Below are 20,376 nucleotides of genomic sequence, written 5' to 3' on the forward strand. Positions count from 1 at the left end.
GCATTTCTTCCGGGTAGCACTAAAGGAATTGCTCCTCCTGAGATATCTGTTCAGTTAATCTTAGACTGCGTTCTCACATTTCCAGGCTGACTCATTTTCATGTTTGTCAAAGAGGAGTTGAAACAGATGGTGTCTTCCAGCTGGATTGCGGGGCACACCGTCTCTCCGACACAAAGCAAGAGAGTGGACTCAGTGGATGAGAGAGGCAGGAGCTGGAAGGCGACGTGGGCGGAGTATGACCATGGATGGAGTCTGTCTTACAATCAGCCAGAGAAGAAATGCCATCCCTCATACCCTTGAAAGCAGCTGACATCAGGACTCTCCTGTGTGCTGAACTTGCCCTTTTTCTGCCTTCTTTTTTTAAAATCATGCTTGGATATTTTTCATCCCTTACATTGAGATGAACAGGTTAGCACAGAAAAAAACAACATTAAAGGGATACTTCAACATTTTGGCAAATTCGCCCATTGCCATAATTTCTGTAGTCTTAGTAATAGGTTCGTTTCCTTTAGTTGTCGGTGCAAGCTGTTTCTAGATCTGGGGGGACCGTTAAACCAGCTGCACCGGGAATGCTATTTTAGCAGATGGAATTTTTGCTTTCCCTCATCAAACTCATCAAATACACAATCCAACAACTCCAAAACGCTCTCGTGGACAAGTTGTGATCTGCACATTCACCACGCTATGAAATAATAACATATAATTATGTGACATTATGACACATGAAGCAAATACTCAGAACTATTTCTTGAGTGAACCACTGGGCGGAGTGACACAGTGCAGCAGCCATGTCTGGAGTGTAGTTCTGGCTTTGCATTTAGCTTTAAAACATCTCTGTTTCGTAATGTTCCATGATTATTTCATAGCATGGTGAATGTGCAGGTCTCAACTTGTCCACGAGAGCATTTTGGAGTTGTTGGATTGTGTATTTGATGAGTTTGATGAGGGAAAGCAAAAATTCCATCTGCTAAAATAGCATTCGCGGTGCAGGTGGTTTAACAGTCCCCCCAGATCCAGAAACAGCTTGCACCCACAGCTAAAGGAAACAGACCTATTACTAAGACTACAGGAATTATGGCCATGGGTGAATTTGCCAAAATGTTGAGGTATCCCTTTAAGGCTCAATGCTATTGCACCTCTTGTTTTGTGAATTCAGGCCTAGAGAGAGGGTGTCCCACTTTTTCTCGCAATGAAGTGGTAGGCTGAAGTGATAGGGGTGCATGGCCCATTAAACAGATTTTCCAGAGTTACACTGCAAACTAGGGCTGAATATTGGAATATTGGAAAAAAACTGACATTGCAATACTTCTTTCTTTTTTTGTTTATTTTTATAATAAAGGAAAAATATACTATGTAAATTGAGTGTCTTTTTTTGTTCATTCATCAAATTTGCAATCAAATAGTGTAATTTTTTATAATAGTTTGGGTCTCTAAGTTTTTGGGGGATTTCACTCTTTCACTTTCATCACACACCCCCATTCTTTGGCATCTGCTTTGGCACACATAGAGTAGGAGGGCTGAGCATCATCTTAAACTCTACTAATAGCCTTGATGTTTATTAATGTGTTACAAAAACATGAATAGCCATGTGACTGTGATTAAAACAAAACCACCTGTCTGAAGCCTGAGCTTTGACATACATTGCAGTGCCAGCACCCTGCTAGAGTATCTGAGATGGCTGCAGTGTCCTCCTAGCCTGAACATCAATCAGTCTATCTTTGTTTCTAAAGCAGCAATTCACAATCAAAGTTATCTCAAGACACTTTACAAATAGGGCAGTCTAGACCCAACGTTAAGATGTAAGTGAACCCCCAGCTCAGAGCTAACTCCGTCCACCTCCGTAATTCAGAAAATGCACAGCAGTTTGGTACTGAGAGGAGGGAGGGGAAAAGGACAGGGTTTTTCAGATGAGGCAGGAGTGACAGTGACGTCCCCTTCTCAGAGAGAGACAGACAGAGTCCAGCAGCTGCCTCATACTGAACTTTTGAGGTGGTTTTTTCCCCTCCAGAGTCCCCTGAAGCAGGCTGTGGAGTGGTGGTGGACTGTGGTGGTTCTGAGCACTACCTGTTCGATCCATTGGCTCCAGCAGCGGCGTTACTAAAGCCGGAGCCATACCTACGGATGGCAGGTTTCTACGTCACATAAGCCCCGCCTTTTCAGAAAAGATTTTTCAAGGCAGATGTCCGTTTGAGCTAATTAAAAGCCGTAAAATCCATTGATATGTTTTATCACAGTTCAGTCAGATACCTGTGGACAGATGAAAAAAAAATGTTTAAGTGTTCTCTAACTCTTTAACCACCATGAGCTCAACACTAGCACCATTTAGCATTGTAACGATGGTGAAGAAAACCTTCCTTTTAATGGGCAAGAACCTCAAGCAGAACCACTCATCATGACAGCCATCTGCAAAAGCCATGCTGGGGTTGGTTGTAGCTCTGTCTGTTTGGGCAAAAGTACACTTAAAAATGGGGTGTAAAATTAGAGATGTGACTGGGTTAACCAACTAATAAAGAAAGGGATAAATGTTCAGAAATGAGTAGTCAGTGTCCTGTTCACCTACCACTACTGCAAACTTGATCTAAATAACTCGACTTTGTCTATTTTTCTCATCTTAACAGTTCTACACACATTCTACATTATCTGTAACAGGACAGAGATTTTTGCCTCTTTTTGGATATACTCAAGCAATCCATTTACAATTTTGCATTCAACATCTCTTAAAGAGCATTCAGTCGTTGTAAGTAATGGATGCTGGGTTTAGAGTGCTGGTAGAAACATTGTGGGTTAGCCTTAAATGGAATCATGCCTTCTGTGGTGATGCTTTTTTATTTCACACAAATATAATTTCCATTTTCTCAGTAATGGTGATGTGATAAAAAACATTTATGGGTATTTACAATTTGTTTTCAACCCTGTCATACATTATGTTCACTCTCTGTTATGATGATATTGATTCCTAGCAGGTAAATGGCAGCGTCAGACAAAGTTTTATCATTTTTCCAATGTTGGCTCATAAAAGCTCATTTCCCACTTCCTCACAAAGAGTGTCTGACCATCTTCTGGTCGTCTGAGTGATGCTTAGTGCAGGGTTCTCTGGAGTTACTCTTTAACACAGGTTAGAAATTCTAGTCATCTTGTACCAAACAAACATCCAGACTGGCCTGTAGTAGAAGATGGAAGATGAGCTGATCTAAGGGTTTTTGTTTAATACATAAAATATAAAGTTTGTTCATGAGGCACAGTTTGTTACTGGAATTGACTTTATTAAGCTTGGGACTTTTTCTACACAATCCCTTTGAGCAGTCTTTCTATGCCGTCTCATTTGTTCCCCTCTTTTTTTCCTAAGATGAGATCAACGATCAAGTAATAATTTCATCAAAGCCTAGAGATGGCTTTCAGCTGTGCAATACAAAACAATTATGTCAATACAAAACAATTATGTCAATTTGGAAACTGTAATCATGCAAAGATCAGAATTACGCCGTTTTGTTGATATTGCCTGGAGAAGTCTGACAAAGGTCATTATTACATCAGCACATTTATCAGAATACATGAAAACTATTACATAAAAACACTTTTCTGATCATTAAAGCTAACTTTATTGCACCATTTAAGTAGTTAATTTTGATTACTGAGACTAAAAATGTTGGCAGTGCTGCTCCCAATGCAAATCTGGTGCCATCTTAATAGCATCATATAAAATGTGAAAATTATACAAATCAATAACAATAGGCTTGACTATGGGTCTGTTGTGAAGTTCATTGTTGCTTTTGATCCCAGGCCACATGTGTTGCTCTGCAAAGATGTAGAAGTCTGTCCTAAGGCTCATTTTAAATAGAAATAACAAAAACATCCATGCTTTAAACTGGAAAATTATTTCTAACCCTAAGGAGACAAGTGTCACAGTGTTCATGTGCAGTTTCTTGTTAAAGATCTGTTGGCATCTATTTTTTTTTCTAATATAATTTAAACTTCAGAATCAATTCCAGCCATTGTGCATCTTTTCATTTACAGCTTGACTGTAAACACAACCGCTAAGGCTATAGCAAAAAGATGTTTACTGAGTTAACAGTTGAATTCTTAAAAGGGACTAGGTGATTCTCAAGCTATTGACAAGCTGTTATTAGGGACGCACCCTAATAATATTGCCTATATTTAGGTATGCACCTATACCAGGTATAATTACCTGATGATACCTATACAGCTATTGGAATGATTTTAAACGATGTATTATTGCAGTAGTTACCAAAGTGGGGATGTGGGATGTTTGCCAAAAAGGCAAACGCTACCCTGTCTGCTCACTCTCATTGGTTGTTGCGGATACTCCGTCAGCTGCAGTATGACGTAGAATTGTAAATATCAAGCATGCTTTACATTTACGATTTGGGATCTAGGAGGCTAGAATTTGGAGCAGTAACACACACAAACATGCAGATTATTTAGAAAAATAATCGTTTGCGATGAGGCTCCACTAGGGATACGCCGCCTACGATCATCAGGGGAGGCAAATCTTGCCTTAAAATCCTGTCGTGTGTGGACTACATCCTAAAGTGACCAAGATACTAATGCTGATTCCCTGCTGTGCAAAAGAAGCTGCATGTGCACACATTAGGGTGCACTCATACAAAGGTGTTGGTGGGACCTGATGCCCACCCAGTTAAAAACCACTGCTCTAAACAGTATGTCAAACCAGGGCTGAACAATTTAGGAAAATAATCAAATTGAAATTTTTTTTTCCCCAATACTGCAATTGAATATGCAATTATTTCTGAAGTTCCTCATCTTATGTATTTTCCAACAAACACAAGCAATTAATTATTCTATGTTATAAAAAACACAATATTAGATAAAACAAGGGCTAAACAATTTTGATAATATATCTAATTGTAATGACTTTGACTCGTACTGCAAATTGGACATGAATTCTTGCATTGAAGGGAGTGAGATTTTTGATGTCATTCTCTTATTCAATAGGAAAAACCTACACTTTTTATAGACTATTCTAAAAAAAATTGGCACTTGATGATTGCATTATATGTAATGTGTAACATGGCTGCTGCAAAAAAGGTTTTAAACTGGTATTTTGGCGCAAATTCCAGGTCAAAGAAATGTTGCACCTTTTGCGATTTGAAAATTGCAGCGGTCCATATTGCAATTTAATCCAATTTGCGATTAATTGCCCAGCCCTGTGTCACACCTTTCATATGGGTGGGCTGGAAATCACCAAAATAACCAGAGATTAATCTGTTGCCAGGCCTAGACAGGTGTCACTATAATTTTATAATAACTGTTATTATACCAAAATTCAAATTCTGGTATTGTGTGAACTCTCGCAGCAGTATCCTTGAGTTTTCCTATGTTAGTGTATGTTGTTACTGTAGCATGTTAGTTTTCATCCCTCCTCTTAAAATTTTAGCAGTGCACAGTTTACAGTATGCTCCTCCTTTGTCATCCTTGTTGATGTAAAATTATCACCAAACTGTTGACATGCCTTCCCTTCTGCTTGCCTGCTCAACTAATGAGAGACTACAACCAAAAACCCACAGCAGCTGTGTGTGACAGCATCCATCTGTGCTGTAGTGGTGCTCCATCCAATGGTGAATACTGGGATATTTTTTTTTGAGGTGGAACACAGCAGAGCCGGTACCTGGTTTGTGATGTTGATACAGTGATGGGATATACGATTGCTTGTCTGTACCAGGTATTTTATTTTGAAACCACCTGGATGCTCTGTGAGTTCCTGTGTTAGACTTCTTATCTAGGTTGATTTGACATGTGCTGGAGGCAGTTCAGTCAGAGATAGACTTGGCGTGTATCTTGAGCAGAGTAGTGCTTCTGGCATGGGCTAGAGACAGATTTCAGTGCATGATGTGGAAACAAAAGCGTTGATGGAGGGGGGGGGGTGTTCAAGAGTGCCTGGCATGTTCAGAACGCTGCAGAGATAGGTCTTTGGAAAGTCAGAGTGATATTGTACTGTAAAGCAGCATTTACTGGTACAAGCACTAAATCACAGTATCATCCTGATATCTGCAGGTACTGTCAGCCAAAGTGTCTTGTATAAAAAAATACTTTAATTACTGGATTATTTTGGATGGATTATTTATGAAACTGTCTATTTCAACCACAACACTCTTGAAATGCATTCTTAAAGCATCAGAGCAACACTAACCAAAGTTTCACTGCAGCTGGAAACACCTGAGTACACCTACTCATGATTCATTATGAACCTACCATGAAAAAATGCTGCTATGTGCAGACATTTATGGAAGGATAAATATATTTATATAAAGGTTCTAAAATATCAGTTACTAATACAACTTTTGCCAAGATTACAGATACATAACTGAGGGTTTTATATATGCAAGAGAAGCTTGAATGTTGACTTTGCTATAACCTGCTGCTGTTTGCAGAGAAATGAGTCAAGGTTACATGAGAATCTGGTGTGCATAATCACATACATCCTTCCTTCCAGTGGCTTCACAGATACTTAATCAACTGAAAGGAAAGGCATGCATATATGAGAGCTTCTGTAGCTGACAGCTGGTTGGAATAAAACTTCTATCTTAATGACACCTTCATCGCCCAGACCATCATCATCTTTTTAATCTATGCCATTAAGAGTCTTCTAAGGAAAGAATCTTAAAAAATAACAAGACGAGATAAATATATCTTTCCATCGATGGTTGTTCAACTTCACTTGCACCTAAATGATAAAAAGATAAAAAGGTGCTTCTAAGCCCAAGTCCTAAAAAAGGCCAGTTTCTCTCTAAATAGCATGTTTACTTTATTTCCCAGCTCTCTGGCTGTTTTGGTCTAAATAAATCCAGTTTGCTGACAGCAAAAAAAAATCTCATTTTCATGAATGAAAGAACTACACGGTGCTGTACTGTCCTTTCACCTACCTCTAGTCTTTTAGGAAGTGTTTGCTGCTGTGCATTTTACATTCTAGTCAAAGAGTAACAGAGATGAACCAGTTTCTTGAACAGCCAATGAAAACAGGCTCATGATTTTGACTCTGAAATTGGGATATGCTTCCAGATTAACAACCAGTATGGATATATTATATGAAAATAGGTTGATTTATTGTGTTAGCTCAACTAAAATTTGACTTTAAACATGTTTTTTTTTCCAGATTGAAAACATATAAAATCGAGTTTTGTCATAGCTGGGCTTACAGAAGTGGGTTGATCTGACTCATTCAGCTCCAAGCTGGTGAAGGCATTCTGCTCATACACTGCAGCAGTGGCTCCCAACCTTTTTATTGTATCTAAAAAATACTCAGTGACCCCAAGACCCACACAATAAAAACATGATGTATTGCTGTCAGAAATCAACAATTATTTTATTGTTTTCATTGATGAAATCCCTAAGTAGAGAAAGTAGACATTTTTCTAACCAAAAGTCTTTATGTAAAGTTTTTAACAGGTGATGTTTTTTGTCCATGTGTGCAATCCAGTTTTGACAACCTCGAACAAGTCCTCCCCTCCTCAGCGGGGTATGGGACCCCAAGTTGGAAGCAATGCTCTACAGGTCTTAAACCAGGAAAGCATGTTCACCTGCCTTTGTATGTCCCCATAAGCATTAAGGACAGCAGGCATCTCATTTGTACCAGAGGTAAAGCAGACTAGGACTGCAGCTGAGGAGAATTTTATTCACTCGTCTTTTTCCCATCTCATCAAAGAATGAGATACTTAAAAAAAAAATCATATCCCTTTATTTGAATAAAACAGAACACAGACATCCCAGAGCTGATGAAATGATATGAAATTACTTTTTATTTCTGATTTTTGGTTTTTGTAAATGACCTCTCATGTCCCACCTACACTACCTCTGGGGCCTACACTTTGGGAAGCACTGCTTTATGGCATTTATAAATAATGCCTTTATTGCTACTTCTGGCAAACATTTCATCACAGTAGAGCTGGGGTGTCAAATTCAATCGCTGCATGAGCCGTGTTCTGAATTTAGATCTAACCTGAGAGCCAAACAGGGTCAACATTTACCATAAACAGTCAACTTCATTTTCACCAGTGATGAATTATGGGGGGAAAAAAAACTAAGCACCGATGATAAATGATTTTAAGATTGTTTTAGGGTTAAAAGGTTTAAAATCTGAGATAAAAAGTCTGATTTATTAGTTCAAAAGGTCAAAACATGGAATTAAAAGTAAAACTAATGTTTTTAGAAGGCAAATACGTGAGATAGAAAGTGGAAATCATGGGGTTAAAAGGTCAAAATATGTTTAAACTATAAATTTTGAGTCTAAAAGTTCAAAATATGGAATTCAGAGTTGAAGTTAGAAGTTGAAAAAGTAAAAACATAAGTTTAAAAGGTCAAATTATGAGATAAATAGTCAAAGTTATAAATTGGAGAGGTCAAAATATGAAATGAAAATACAACATCATAAGTTAAAGTAGTGATTTGGAAATGCAAAATTAAAAATATGTAATGACAACACATAATTTCTTTCCCTCATTTCTGACTATCTAATAAATTTTACTTTTTACTTTTTTACATTTTTATGACTTAAAAAGGATATTTCAAATCATCGGTGTTGAGTTTACATTTTTATACTGGAGAACCCATACCAGTGGGCCAGTTATAATAATGATATGATATGGTCTTGCAGGCTGGGTGTAACCGTAACATGGGCCAAATGGCCCTTGAGTTTGACACCCCCGCAGTAGAGCTACAGATTTAACCAATCAAGAAGCCTTTAATATGTCTTTATAAAGGGAAGCCATAGCCTAAAGGGTCAGTGATATTCTACCTTACAGACCTTTGTCACTCACTGCTTGGCCAAGTTATCGTTAGCTTGTTAATGCATATTGTTGCATTAAACCTCATTTACTGATGGGCACAACTGCACACAAACACACAACCATAAGCTCCTGTGTCTGCGACGCAAACCCATCTCTACTGTCTCTTGCTTGAGTTTTAGCAGACATGTTAGACCAGTGGTTCTCAAATGGTGGCAAGGCACACTGATGTGCTGCAGCAATTTGTACAACCATACATACTGTAACTACTGCAACTATACAATAACTTCAGTTCCGTCAGGACCACTTTGTACAGAAGCACACATGATTTGCAGTCATAAATAGTTTTTCTTTATCAACAGTTGTAAATGTGGCTGATCTGGGAAGGAGGAGCTGGGGTGGAGGAGGGTTGTAAAAAGTGGCTTGTAGAGGGAGCAGCAAAGCATATCCAGGTAAGAGCACTTTGTATATGGCAGCATGAGTGCGATTAGCCAATAGTGTGCTTTAAAGAATAACAGCTGGCCGTCAGCTGATGAGGGCTTGCGTGAGATCAGCTGATCTCAATTATATTGAAGTGCTGGACTCCGTGGCCTGCCTGAATAAACGCTATGCACTCATTTTACTGTAACATGTTTTTGACATTTTGGCTTGATCTTAGGTGTGCCTTGGCAACAAAAGGTTTAAAACCACTGTGTAAGACAAACAAGGGAGGAAATAGCAGGGATTTTGAATGTCTGACAGCCCGCCACTATCATTTTTATCCTATCATGTCTCATAACCAAAAACATAAATTCAGTTCTGTCTGAATTTTTGATAAAAAGATCCACTTTGAAGACATTTCTCATTTAATCATAGAGTTAATCAAGTCTGAAGTTTAGGCAAAGTCACAGTAAAGCTTCTCAACCGTCTTGGTTTGGTGTAAAGTTAATTTACAATTTCAGATTGTCGATATTCTTACTGTTTGTGACATGATGGGTCAGTGGAAAGAGGGTCCAATAGTAATGAGCCAAAGCGGACGTTAAGTAGAGTGTAACACACTCCCATCAATAAAGTCATTCTTCAGGCCCCCCAGTGCTTGTCTTCTGGGCAAAGGCCAGTAATCCAATTAAAAGGCCATATCGAGTTTAACTGTTACCCAACTCAACTGTGCATGTAAACGCACTGAGTGGCACTGATAGTACCACAGTCAAACAGCAGCATATTGGTGATTTACATCAAAACACCCAGCATAAAACATAGAAGTTGGCTAGACATGAAATCAACTGCTCTTTCTGAAATACCCCTTGGTGTCATACACCATGTGCCCCCACAGAAATAGCAATCCATTTTCATGTGACCTCCTCTTACAAATACAGTAAAACCATTTTAAAGAGCAGGGAGGATTTGAGTGAATGTTAACTATGTGGCCCTTGATGATGGCAGTCACACTCAGTGCAAAATCCAACCGAGTCAAACAGCTGAAATTTGACAAATGCTTTAAATATGCCATCACATTTTGAAGTGAATCCCACTCCACCTACACGGTATGACAAAAATGGTGCCAGGAGCAAATTACGCAACATTTTTCTGATCTGCCAAAGACACTGCCAACCGTTCAGTCAGCCTTTAACGGATGATGCTTCAAACAGCCCAAGCCACTGTGATAATACACACACATAGCAGTATACACACAGTAAAGCATTAAGATGTTCATTTGACTTTAAAATCAAATAAAGATTTTCTGACTACACTCATCCTGCCTGCAGACCAGCATGCTTTATGGTAACATGGAGAATCAACACAATCTGCATCCTATAGCCTTCCCAGCAGTGCTATGATGACACTGTAAGACTTCCTTACACTCTTCTGTGTCCTCTATGCCTCATGGCATTACTTGCTGGGACAGGACATGAGCTGAGATGTTTGTTTTTTCTTTACAGTTGATCTGGAGAAACATTGCATTTTCATAGATACTGCCTGCAACTCTAGACAATTAGAGAACAAATAATTCCTGCTGTCACCGCAGAAGCACACATCTGTCATTGTGCAGTACATTCAACTTTGGAAGCCATACAGTAGATCTTATGTACTCTGTTGTTGGAATTGCATTTTTCTCCTCATTAAGTATACCTGAAAATCTACAGGACCTATAAACAGTATTCCCCCCCTTGGATGTGATTTTATAAATGGTCAATATAATTTTGGCTCTTTTGACAAAAAAATATGAAAAAAGCTCTTTAATTTCAAAGTGAAACAGATTTCTACAAAGTACTGTAAATTAAATAAAAATAGATAATTTAAAATAAGTATCTGCAAAAATATTAACCCCCTTAAAGTCAGTATTTAGATGCACCTGGATGTTGCAATTTTACTGCTTTTTACAGCCCTTTTTAAGTCCAGCCACAAATTCTCTACTGGATTGAGGTCTGGGCTTTGACTCAGCCCCTGCGCAACATTCACCTTGTTGTCTTTAAACTATTTCTGTGTAACTTCACTGTATGCTTTGGGTCATTGTCTTGTTGGAAAATAAATCTTCTCCCAAACCATAATTCTCTTGCAGGCTAGATAAGATTGTCCTCCAGGATTTTCCTATATTTTGCCGCATTCATTTCCCCCCTCTACCTCTAGAAGCCTTCCTGGGCACCACCGAGAAGCATCCCCACAGCATGATGCTGCCACCACTGTGCATCGCAGTGGTGATGTGCAGTGTTTGGTTTCTGTCAAACATAGCGTCTTGTCTGATGGCCAAAAAGCAACATTTTGCATCATCAGCCCAACGAACTTTCTTGCACTTGACTGTGGCATCTCCCACATGCCTTTTGGCAGATTCGTCTAGATTTAATTTTCTTCAACAGTGGCTTTCTCTTTGCCACTCCCCCATAAAGCTTTGACTGGTGAAGAACCTGGGCAACAGTTGTTGTATGTAGAGTCTCTCCCATCTCAGAAGCTTGCAGCTCCTGCAGAGTAGTCGTCTTGAGTGTCCTAGTGGACTCTCTCACTAGTCTCACATGTGCTATATTCCTTCAAGCTCTTGATGATGGATGGATGATGTGTTCTTTTGTCTTCTTGGTGCAATGGTAGCCAGGGATTCAGATTAGCTTGACCTTCCAGACACAGGTGTCTTTATACTATAATAATTTAAGACATGTTCACTGCACTCAGGTGATCCCCATTTCTCTCACTGTGAGACTACTAGCACCAGGTGGCTGGACATCTGTTGAATTAGGTCAGTCATGTTAAAGGGGGTGAATATTTATGCAGTCACTTTACTTAACATATTTTAATGACATCACTTTGTAGAAATCTCTTTTCACTTTGACATGAAAGAGTTTCTTTTGTTGTTTTTTTGTAACAAAAGCCAAATTTTGTTGACCACGATTGATTTATAAAACCAAGAAAAGGGTAAAACATCCAAGGGGGTGAATACTTTTCATAGGCAATGTATGAATGAAGTTATTACATATCATTGTACCCTTAAATCATAAAGATAAGAAACAGACCAGCAGTAAGGGATCACGACAATCATGATGCTGACAATAGATCTCTCTTACTTCTAACTTGTTAGAAAACTTCCTCAAATTGCATTTTGTCTTTTTTTCATCATTTAACTTGCGTTATTTACAGAGAGAAACTCTCTAAATGCACAAAATGAATGGTTATGTTTTCATACTCAATCCTGCCATTTTCTCAAACTCAGACTTGATCTTCTTGATGCGGCTCATCGTTTATGAGGCATGACACTGCAACACCGTCTCCACATAAATGGCTGCAGGTAGCGTAGGTGTGCACATCCCCAACAATTGTGCTGAGGTTTCCTCCTGCCTCCACTCATTAGTCAACACAAATACACAACCAGGAGCGCACAGCCAAGATTGATCACATTAACATAACATGCAGAGGTTGAGCAATGTCTTTGGGGCACAAGGTGTATCCACAAATCCCTTTGAAGTTTGTAATTATTTATTAGCTTCAGTGCTAAAGCAATTACCAGACAAATTGACTAGATGAGTGACATGAAATAAATAAAAAACAAGATGAAGAATTTGTTAGTTATTTGAATCAGTTTTGAAGGTGGATCTGGCTTTTTAATCAGAGTTTGTTTGATCTTCAGTCATTTTAAATGGAATGTTTTTAAGGTTTTTACTTTATTAAAAAGGCACTCGACCATTGTGTCTTGTGTCACTGATAATGTGGAGGACCAAATAATCCACCAATTAACTGGCAATAAAAAAAAATGTATAATTTAGTGCTGCAAATAAGAGGCTTTGAAGATGTCTTGATTTTCTGATACTTGCTAAAGTTCTGCTATGCAGAAACTGAGAAAACATTACCTTGAAATGCAAGACAAGAGAAGTTGTATAGAGCATCACTGATGTAAAAGTAATTCAAAGTGCTCTGCTGACTTCATAAAGCATTAATAACATTAAGAGCATTTAAAGACATGACGTTGAGGAAATAAGACATTACAATAAAGCGTATTGAGTTTTAAGATAAATAGAAAGTATAACATCAGGCAGAAATATAGAATTAAACATAGCCTGTATTGAACTATCTCCAAATTGGAGCATTAATGTTTTTTAACCTTGCAAAAGCCAGTGGATTGGCCAGATTTCATGTCTGTTGTCAGGCGGATCCATCTAGCAAAGCTTCAAGTTGACATGGTTGTTCCTCATCAGAGAATGCTGGACCAATCAGCATCTGGATCTGGACTAACTTTAAAATAATAGTAACGATATCGGATATTGGGAAAAATCCAATACTACATTCCTATTTCTGCCTATTTGAAATAAGTGTTGTTTAACTATCCAGCTAGAATATCTTCCTGAGGATTTAGGCTGAGTTTGCTCCTTCTGTGTTGGGTACATCCCTACGCTGTCCTGGAAATCCCCCACAGGAGTGCTGTGAAGGTTGAACTCCCCATAGTCTTTGTATTAAACCAAGGGAAATCTTTGAAGTCACTCAGATAACTAATTGCTGACTGGGGTGGTTTAATGTTAGAATTAAATTTTCAGGTTTTAAGGAGTGAAGTTTTAGATCTGGATTAACTTTTAAATATTGGAATTGATATTGGATATTGGCAAAAAAACAATGTCTTGCATTCCTATTTCTGCCTGCTTGAAATCAGCGTTGTTTAACCATCCACCCAGAATATCTTCCTGAGGATTTAGGTTCACAGTCTGCTCCTTCTGTGTTGAGTACTGCCTTAAGCTGCCCCAGAAATCCCCCATAGGAGTGCTGTGGAGGTCGAACCCCCCATAGTCTTTGTTTTACACCAAATAAAATGCTTTGAAGTCACTTCATTAATGACCAGGGTGATCTTATTTAGAGAGTTTTAAGTTTGTCTTGTTTTCTCCTCAAATAAGACAACATTAGCAAGGCACAATTGTCTGGTTTATATAATTATGCATGTCAAAATACGCAATGTTACCTGTGTTAAGGCTGTAGACTTGATGTAAAATTTATATTTTTAAATTTCCTATCACATGTTTTATAACATGAACTGATTTTGCATTTACTGCCTATGACAGGTATAGTAGGAGAAACTGATGGGAAAAACCCCACCAGCTACCCGTTCTCCATCTGCAAAATCCAGAGCTCGCTCACAGCATTCAGTGCTGTCCTCTGAAAGTTTTCAAGTGTAACATGGAACACCTACTTCCTTATTTATTGTAAGTTGTAGTAGCAAAAACCTGATGCCTAGCCGCCCACATTGGCATGCCTCTGCTGCTGTCAGTTTCTCTCTGGTACTAGTACCACACACTGTTATCGTCTCTCCCTTGAAAATAAATGTCACTTTTTGAACAAGGGCTTTGATGTGGAGTTTCCATCTAGTGAATTTGTTATCTGAAAATCTGTTTTTTTTATTTTTCTGTACTTTCAGTGTTAAACTATTCAATTTTTAAAGTTTTTTTGAAAATAACCCATCCAAAGTGAATCTTAATCAGGATGTCAGATTTCACATTCCTTTTAAAATTAGCAGAAACTTCTGTGTTGAACAATATCCTCCATTCCAACTATTTTCCCAGACAAATATTCCTCTTTTTCTGGGTGTAGGTGTCACTCTAAGCGCTACAATATCATCAGCAGTTCCTCTCCTTACCTACAGATCAGAGTAACCAGCCTGTATCTCCATTTTATAATTGGTCTGCAAATGAGTTAATTAAAACCTTTAATGCAGTTGGTGGTCGACTGTGTTTGCAGTCAGGCTGAACCAGGCAGCTACTGGCACTTTCCCGGAGCTGTCAGGCAGGAGTGCACAGTCCAGGAGCTCCTAAGTAAAGGTACCCTTTTGCTGCTGGAAAACAGTGAGTGAAAGCAAAGGGAATAAACTGTGGCAGCAAGAGAAACCTCTCTTGCAGTCTCATGCTATGGCTCCACGCCTTGTCTGTGACTTTTTATGTGCATGCTGCATGGGCATGAATCGCACTAGCAAGCATTAATTAAATACAGTGAGACAGTAAAACCTCTGTGCACAAGACTAATGGCTGCTGAGCATGGATACCTGGTATAATTTAGGTTATGACTTTGACCATTTTTGGAGGACTTTAATCTTTTCTTGTCGCACTGATTAATTCTGTCTTTGGGGAAAATGCAGTAATATAAGAGCTGCAGCCAGGTCATGTCAGAAATTTCAGACTTGCCTCCGATCTTAGAGGAGCTGCTGCAGCAGAGTGTTGTTTAGACACAAGCTAAATGTAGTGTCTGAGATGTTTAGGGCTTCTAGGAAAGGCTCATAATGATGCTCTTTTCAACTACTCTTCCCCTCCTGTTTGTACTTTGCTCTACATTCAAGCACAACAGTGTCATGGTCATTAACCCACAGCATGGCCACTGTACCTCTGCAGCAATTACCTGCTCAGGCATTAGAGGATTGAGGGATAAATGAAGTATATATGCAGCACAAACTCTCCAGACCAGTGGACATTTGCGGCTATGGCTGATGTGTTAGTATCACTAATTGTTTCCTAATTAGATGCGAGTCACTGAGTCGTATTTTAATACTCTTCAGGGATCATTAGAGAGCGAGAGGAAATTTATCTCTCCTGATGGATGACAATACAGTCAGCAGGAATTTCAACATCAGGACCGACAGACTGATGGGAAGATGAGGCAGGCACAAAAATGATGGCTTCGTTCGCTGCAGATGCATCACTTAAGTACTTCCATTTTCAGCGTGCATAGAGCTGCATCAGAAGTTAATCACACATTAATAGGAGCTCTGTGGAGATTTAACATTCCATGACAGCATGGCGAAGGGGAGCCAATAAGCCTTGAAAGAAGAAATAATGTTATTTTTATGTAAGCATTAGGGTTTGTGCATCGGAAATAACAAGATGCTATAAATAATGACATCTGTAAACTATTCATTCCGTGCTGTTAAGGTGAGTGGCCGGTCTAATCCCTGTGGTATTTTATATTACTGACAAGTAGGAAAGCTGAGATGGACACTGACTACAGAAGAAATAGGCAGGATTGGTTCAGGTTGGATTCATTTCTTGGCTGGCAGGAGTTATATGTGCTTCTACAGGAGAGGGTATTAACAGCCAGGACATATATAGGGACATATTATTCATGGGCTTGCTTCACTGTACACATGTTTCAATCTGCTGGGGTTATTCATATAGTTTGAGCCAATGAACCTGTGTTAGACAGTCTTGTTTTGAAAGAAACTGTGTTTTTAAACATATGCTGAGCAGAAGAGATGCCCCAATTGATCAGGAACCGATCATTATCAGCCAATTTTCATTAAAAATACATGATTAGTAGATTGGAATAGTCACTGATCAGCAAAACCGATTATCTTAGATGATACTCGAGTGTCTGAGGCTGAGAGGAACACCATGTTTGTTGTCGTGTTATTAAACAAGCTTATTAAATTGTGAACCAATGCATTCCCTAAACAAGCATTGTGAATCACTGAGTTTGAAAAAATGTTCTCTGATTCTGCTGCTGCTACAGGTCAGCCATCCTCCTCATCCACACAAAACAGCTGATCTAAGACCCCCCGAACCTTGTCATATGTCCCGTTAGCTAAATGTTTTAATTAAAGCAGGATACAAGTAAGTTAACTCTCAAAAAATGATAATTTAATGTTACGTATAAATTAATAAATTCATTTCCATTGTGCAACTGAATTCTGAGACTTACAGCTTTTTATTTATTACTCTATTTGCACTACTTAACCTATGGCAGAGGTTCTCAAACTTTTAAGCCTGTGACCTTTTAGCAGGTTACATTCGGGATGCACAGTATTGGTATATAATATCTGATATGTCCAGTTTCAATACTGATATAAAGATATAGTTCAGACCTGAAACAGTTGTCCTGAAAACAGACACTGAAGTTTAACCTTGGACAAAAAAAAAACCTCAGTCCAGAACAAACAAAGTTTAAAGGACGACTGAACCCCATATTTTTGGCTGTGGTGCGTCTACCTTTGAATTTCAAAAAAATCTTCTGAATATTTGATACTTTTAAAATGCCTTCAAATGAAATAGCTGTCTAAAACAGTAACTGGGTGATTTCACAGAGTAATAGCTCAGCCAGTGGAAAAAATTGAACTGCAGTTGCCAGGTTTCGACCTGTAGAGGGCAGTCACTATGCACTTTTCTTAAACAAAATGTATAATTTGAATTATTTTGTCCTTAAAACTTGAGAGTTGGACTAAAGCATTGATAAATACTGATATACATTGGTTTTTAGCTGAAAAGATGCTCTATGGGTTCAGTTACACTCAGGAAAGAGGATGAACAAAGAAAATGATTTAATTTGATGAAGGTCTGTTTGTCCTGCCTAAAACTCTACTAACTTACTCATACATAAGGCCCATGTTTACAGCCTATATGTCTATATTTGCAGCTAATATACTGACTTTAATTATCAGCAGAAATCTTCATATCTGCCAGTACTGATATGATGCTGATAATATTGTGCATCCCATTGCCACCTGTAGGTTTTCCCAGTACATCAGAACAGTTAACATCGGTATCAGTGTCAGTTGATCTCACTCAGATGATTGGTATGATAATGGCAGAAAAAAAATTGTGAGAGATTGGGGCATCTCTCCTAAACAGCTCAGGTTTTTTTTATTTCTACTGAAAAAGGTTTGGGCATTTTAACCTTTGCTTCCTCTTTTGCATTTAAAATCCCACAAAGGTGTTTTGTTTTCATTTCTCTAAACCAGTGCCAGGCATTTGCCTTTTCTATTATCTCAAAGTCATTTCACTTGTTTGTATTGTTCCTCCCAGCTGGGGTGAGGCGGCGTAGACAAAGGCAGATGTGTCCCTGTTTGTTTTTGAAGTATCAGAGTTAAGTCTTGCCTGTGTGAGAGTGTGTGTGCTCTTGCATGTGCGCGCGTGTGGGTGTTCTCTGCTCCTATGTGATGTTGCCTGTGTTTGGGTGTGTTTCATTTCCCCCCCATGTGTTGTCTCTGTTTGTGGTCCACAGGTCCTCCGCTGCATTGTTCATCCGCCTCCTCCTCCCCTGTTGAGCAGCTCCCATACCCTCCCCCTTCCATTGCAGCCAATGAGAGCCAGGGAGGGTTGCTAGGTAACTGTGCGGCTCAGCCAGCCCAGGACTCTGACTCTGAGGATGAGTTTGGCCCCAATTCATTCTTAGTTAAAACTGGCTCAGGGAACCTGTATGCTCCAGCCACTGCAACTGCTGATGGTGAGTTTGTTTTCAAACTACTGTTGCTTTCTGGAGGTTAGACTTCCCCTTCTCCTGGATATGCTGTGTGATAGGTCATGCAGATGGCTATGGGCAAGAACATGTCCCTTTTTTCTGAGCACCATGAGACTGAGTTGAAACTTTAAGTCGATATGTAGCCTCAGGAAAAGCACAGAACTCTCTGAAGCAAGGTCTGCAGAGTTCACAGCTTCAGTCAAAACGATGGACGGTTTTGGTTAGCAGGAGATATTTGTCACAAATGTTTCTTTTCAGTTGCAATGCATGCTGGTGCAAGAAATCCCTCAGGAGAGTCTTCACATACAGCCTGCATGCATCCTCTGCACACAGAAAGGCCTTTTTTTCAGGTGCAGTATGTTCCCTGGTCTCTTTAAGTCTGATATTATCACAGTCTCTAATAGGGCTCCTTGAGTTAGATCTGGTTTGAAAGTCCTGTTGTGGTTTCTCATTAATAAACGTCAGCCTCTCATACCTCAGGACAGACTCCGTCTCCTGCTGTTGACTTAACACTCATGCAGACTGACAGGCTGACATTTAGGCTCAAACTGCAAACATGGTGTTGACAGTTGACAGAAATTCAATGAGAGTAAACCAGGTACTGTAGATTTACTAAGTAGCTGCGGTATTTTTTTCTTTAGGTGCTTTAACACATTTTATTTTGTTTAAACCGTCTTAAAATTCACTGCATGAGCTTAAGAGCTTCTCCTGTTTACCCATGTTACTTCAGGGAGTGTTATTAATTATTAAGGTGAGAAAATACAACAATTGGAAGGGATTCAGGTGCTTGTATAGGATATATTTGCATGAAAAGTTGTCATTCACAATCAGCGATTTATGCTGCTCATCTCCCATAAGTCACCTATTTGCATGCTGAATAGCGAATTTTTGCTACTTGAATGTCGATGTCTTTCAACTACAGCAGCTCCTTTCTTATCCCAGTGGCGCAGCAAACACAAAACAAAATAAAATGCTCTAAATAATTGATCAAGCTTCCAAGTAAACTACCCAAAGGGTTGAATTACATCAAACTCCAAAGTGCCCCAGCTGCCTGCTCTGAAAGCCTGCAGAATGAGTTATTAATCCTGTCGCAAATCTCCCCCCCTAATTCCACGCTAGCAACTCTCTGGTCACCCAGCAGTGACATGACTGCGCTCAAGGGGACATGGGTGGGGGGGGAATGGCCTTTACCGCAGCAGATTTGTCTCATAACAATGACACTGATTTGCATAGGTACAGCATTTAGGTCGGCCTCAGGCTGTCAGTAAGGGCTGAGGTGTAATATCTTCAGTTCCTGTTGCTGCCAAGTTTTTTTTAGATTCCTTTCATGTTACAGTGCAGCCTGTTTGTGTGACTCTCTCCATCTCTAGCCCCTTTTTTTCTAAAAATTCAATACCATGAAACCAGGACTCGTCATATTGATTTTCGTCTCTCACCCTGTTGTAGTTAGAATAAGCAGTGAGTAATGCAAACGAAGCTTTTCTTTTCCTCCTCTTTGATTCTTGTTTGATCTTCTTCATGGTTTGACTACAAAAAAAAAATTAAAAAGAACAGAAAAGAGCCTTCCCTGTTTGTTCACTTAACCCACCTACTGAGCCTTATAAGCTTGCTTCATGCCTTTTTCTGCATTTTCCACTCAAAATCCAATCATTTTTCAGCTTGGAGATTTTTGTTTTTTCAAATCTTGCATGTTAGTTTTTACTTTATTTCATGCTTTCACTTCACAGAGCAACACATTAGATTTCTATTAGCTAATCTTTGAAGCAGCTCCTATGATTTAAGATGTTCTCAGACATAAACTTAGCACAGAAAGGAAGGACATTTGTGTTTGGTAGATTATTTCTTTGTTGTCTTAATGCCTCATGGCAATAAATCTCATAAAGCGTGTTTATTTCCCTTTTAAATTGTGCTACAATTGTAAGGAACATGCATTTACTGGGATAAGCAGGAGAGC

General features: G+C 39.1%; 1 protein-coding gene across 10 annotated transcripts in view; it reads left to right on the forward strand.

Annotated features, from left to right (window-relative positions):
• tenm4 (teneurin transmembrane protein 4) overlaps window positions 1-20,376 on the forward strand; it is a 330,072-nt gene that overhangs the window by 139,060 nt on the left and 170,636 nt on the right. For 9 of the 10 annotated variants that reach the window (XM_041804631.1, XM_041804642.1, XM_041804649.1 and 6 more), the window contains exon 4: window positions 18,186-18,407. The exons of the other annotated variant lie outside the window; for it this stretch is intronic. In XM_041804631.1, the coding sequence (XP_041660565.1) occupies window positions 18,186-18,407 (222 nt within the window). The remainder of the gene's footprint in view (window positions 1-18,185; window positions 18,408-20,376) is intronic. 10 annotated transcript variants of the gene reach the window in all.

This window comes from Cheilinus undulatus, linkage group 2, assembly GCF_018320785.1.
Source record: "Cheilinus undulatus linkage group 2, ASM1832078v1, whole genome shotgun sequence".
In the NCBI taxonomy this organism is placed as follows: Eukaryota; Metazoa; Chordata; class Actinopteri; order Labriformes; family Labridae; genus Cheilinus; species Cheilinus undulatus.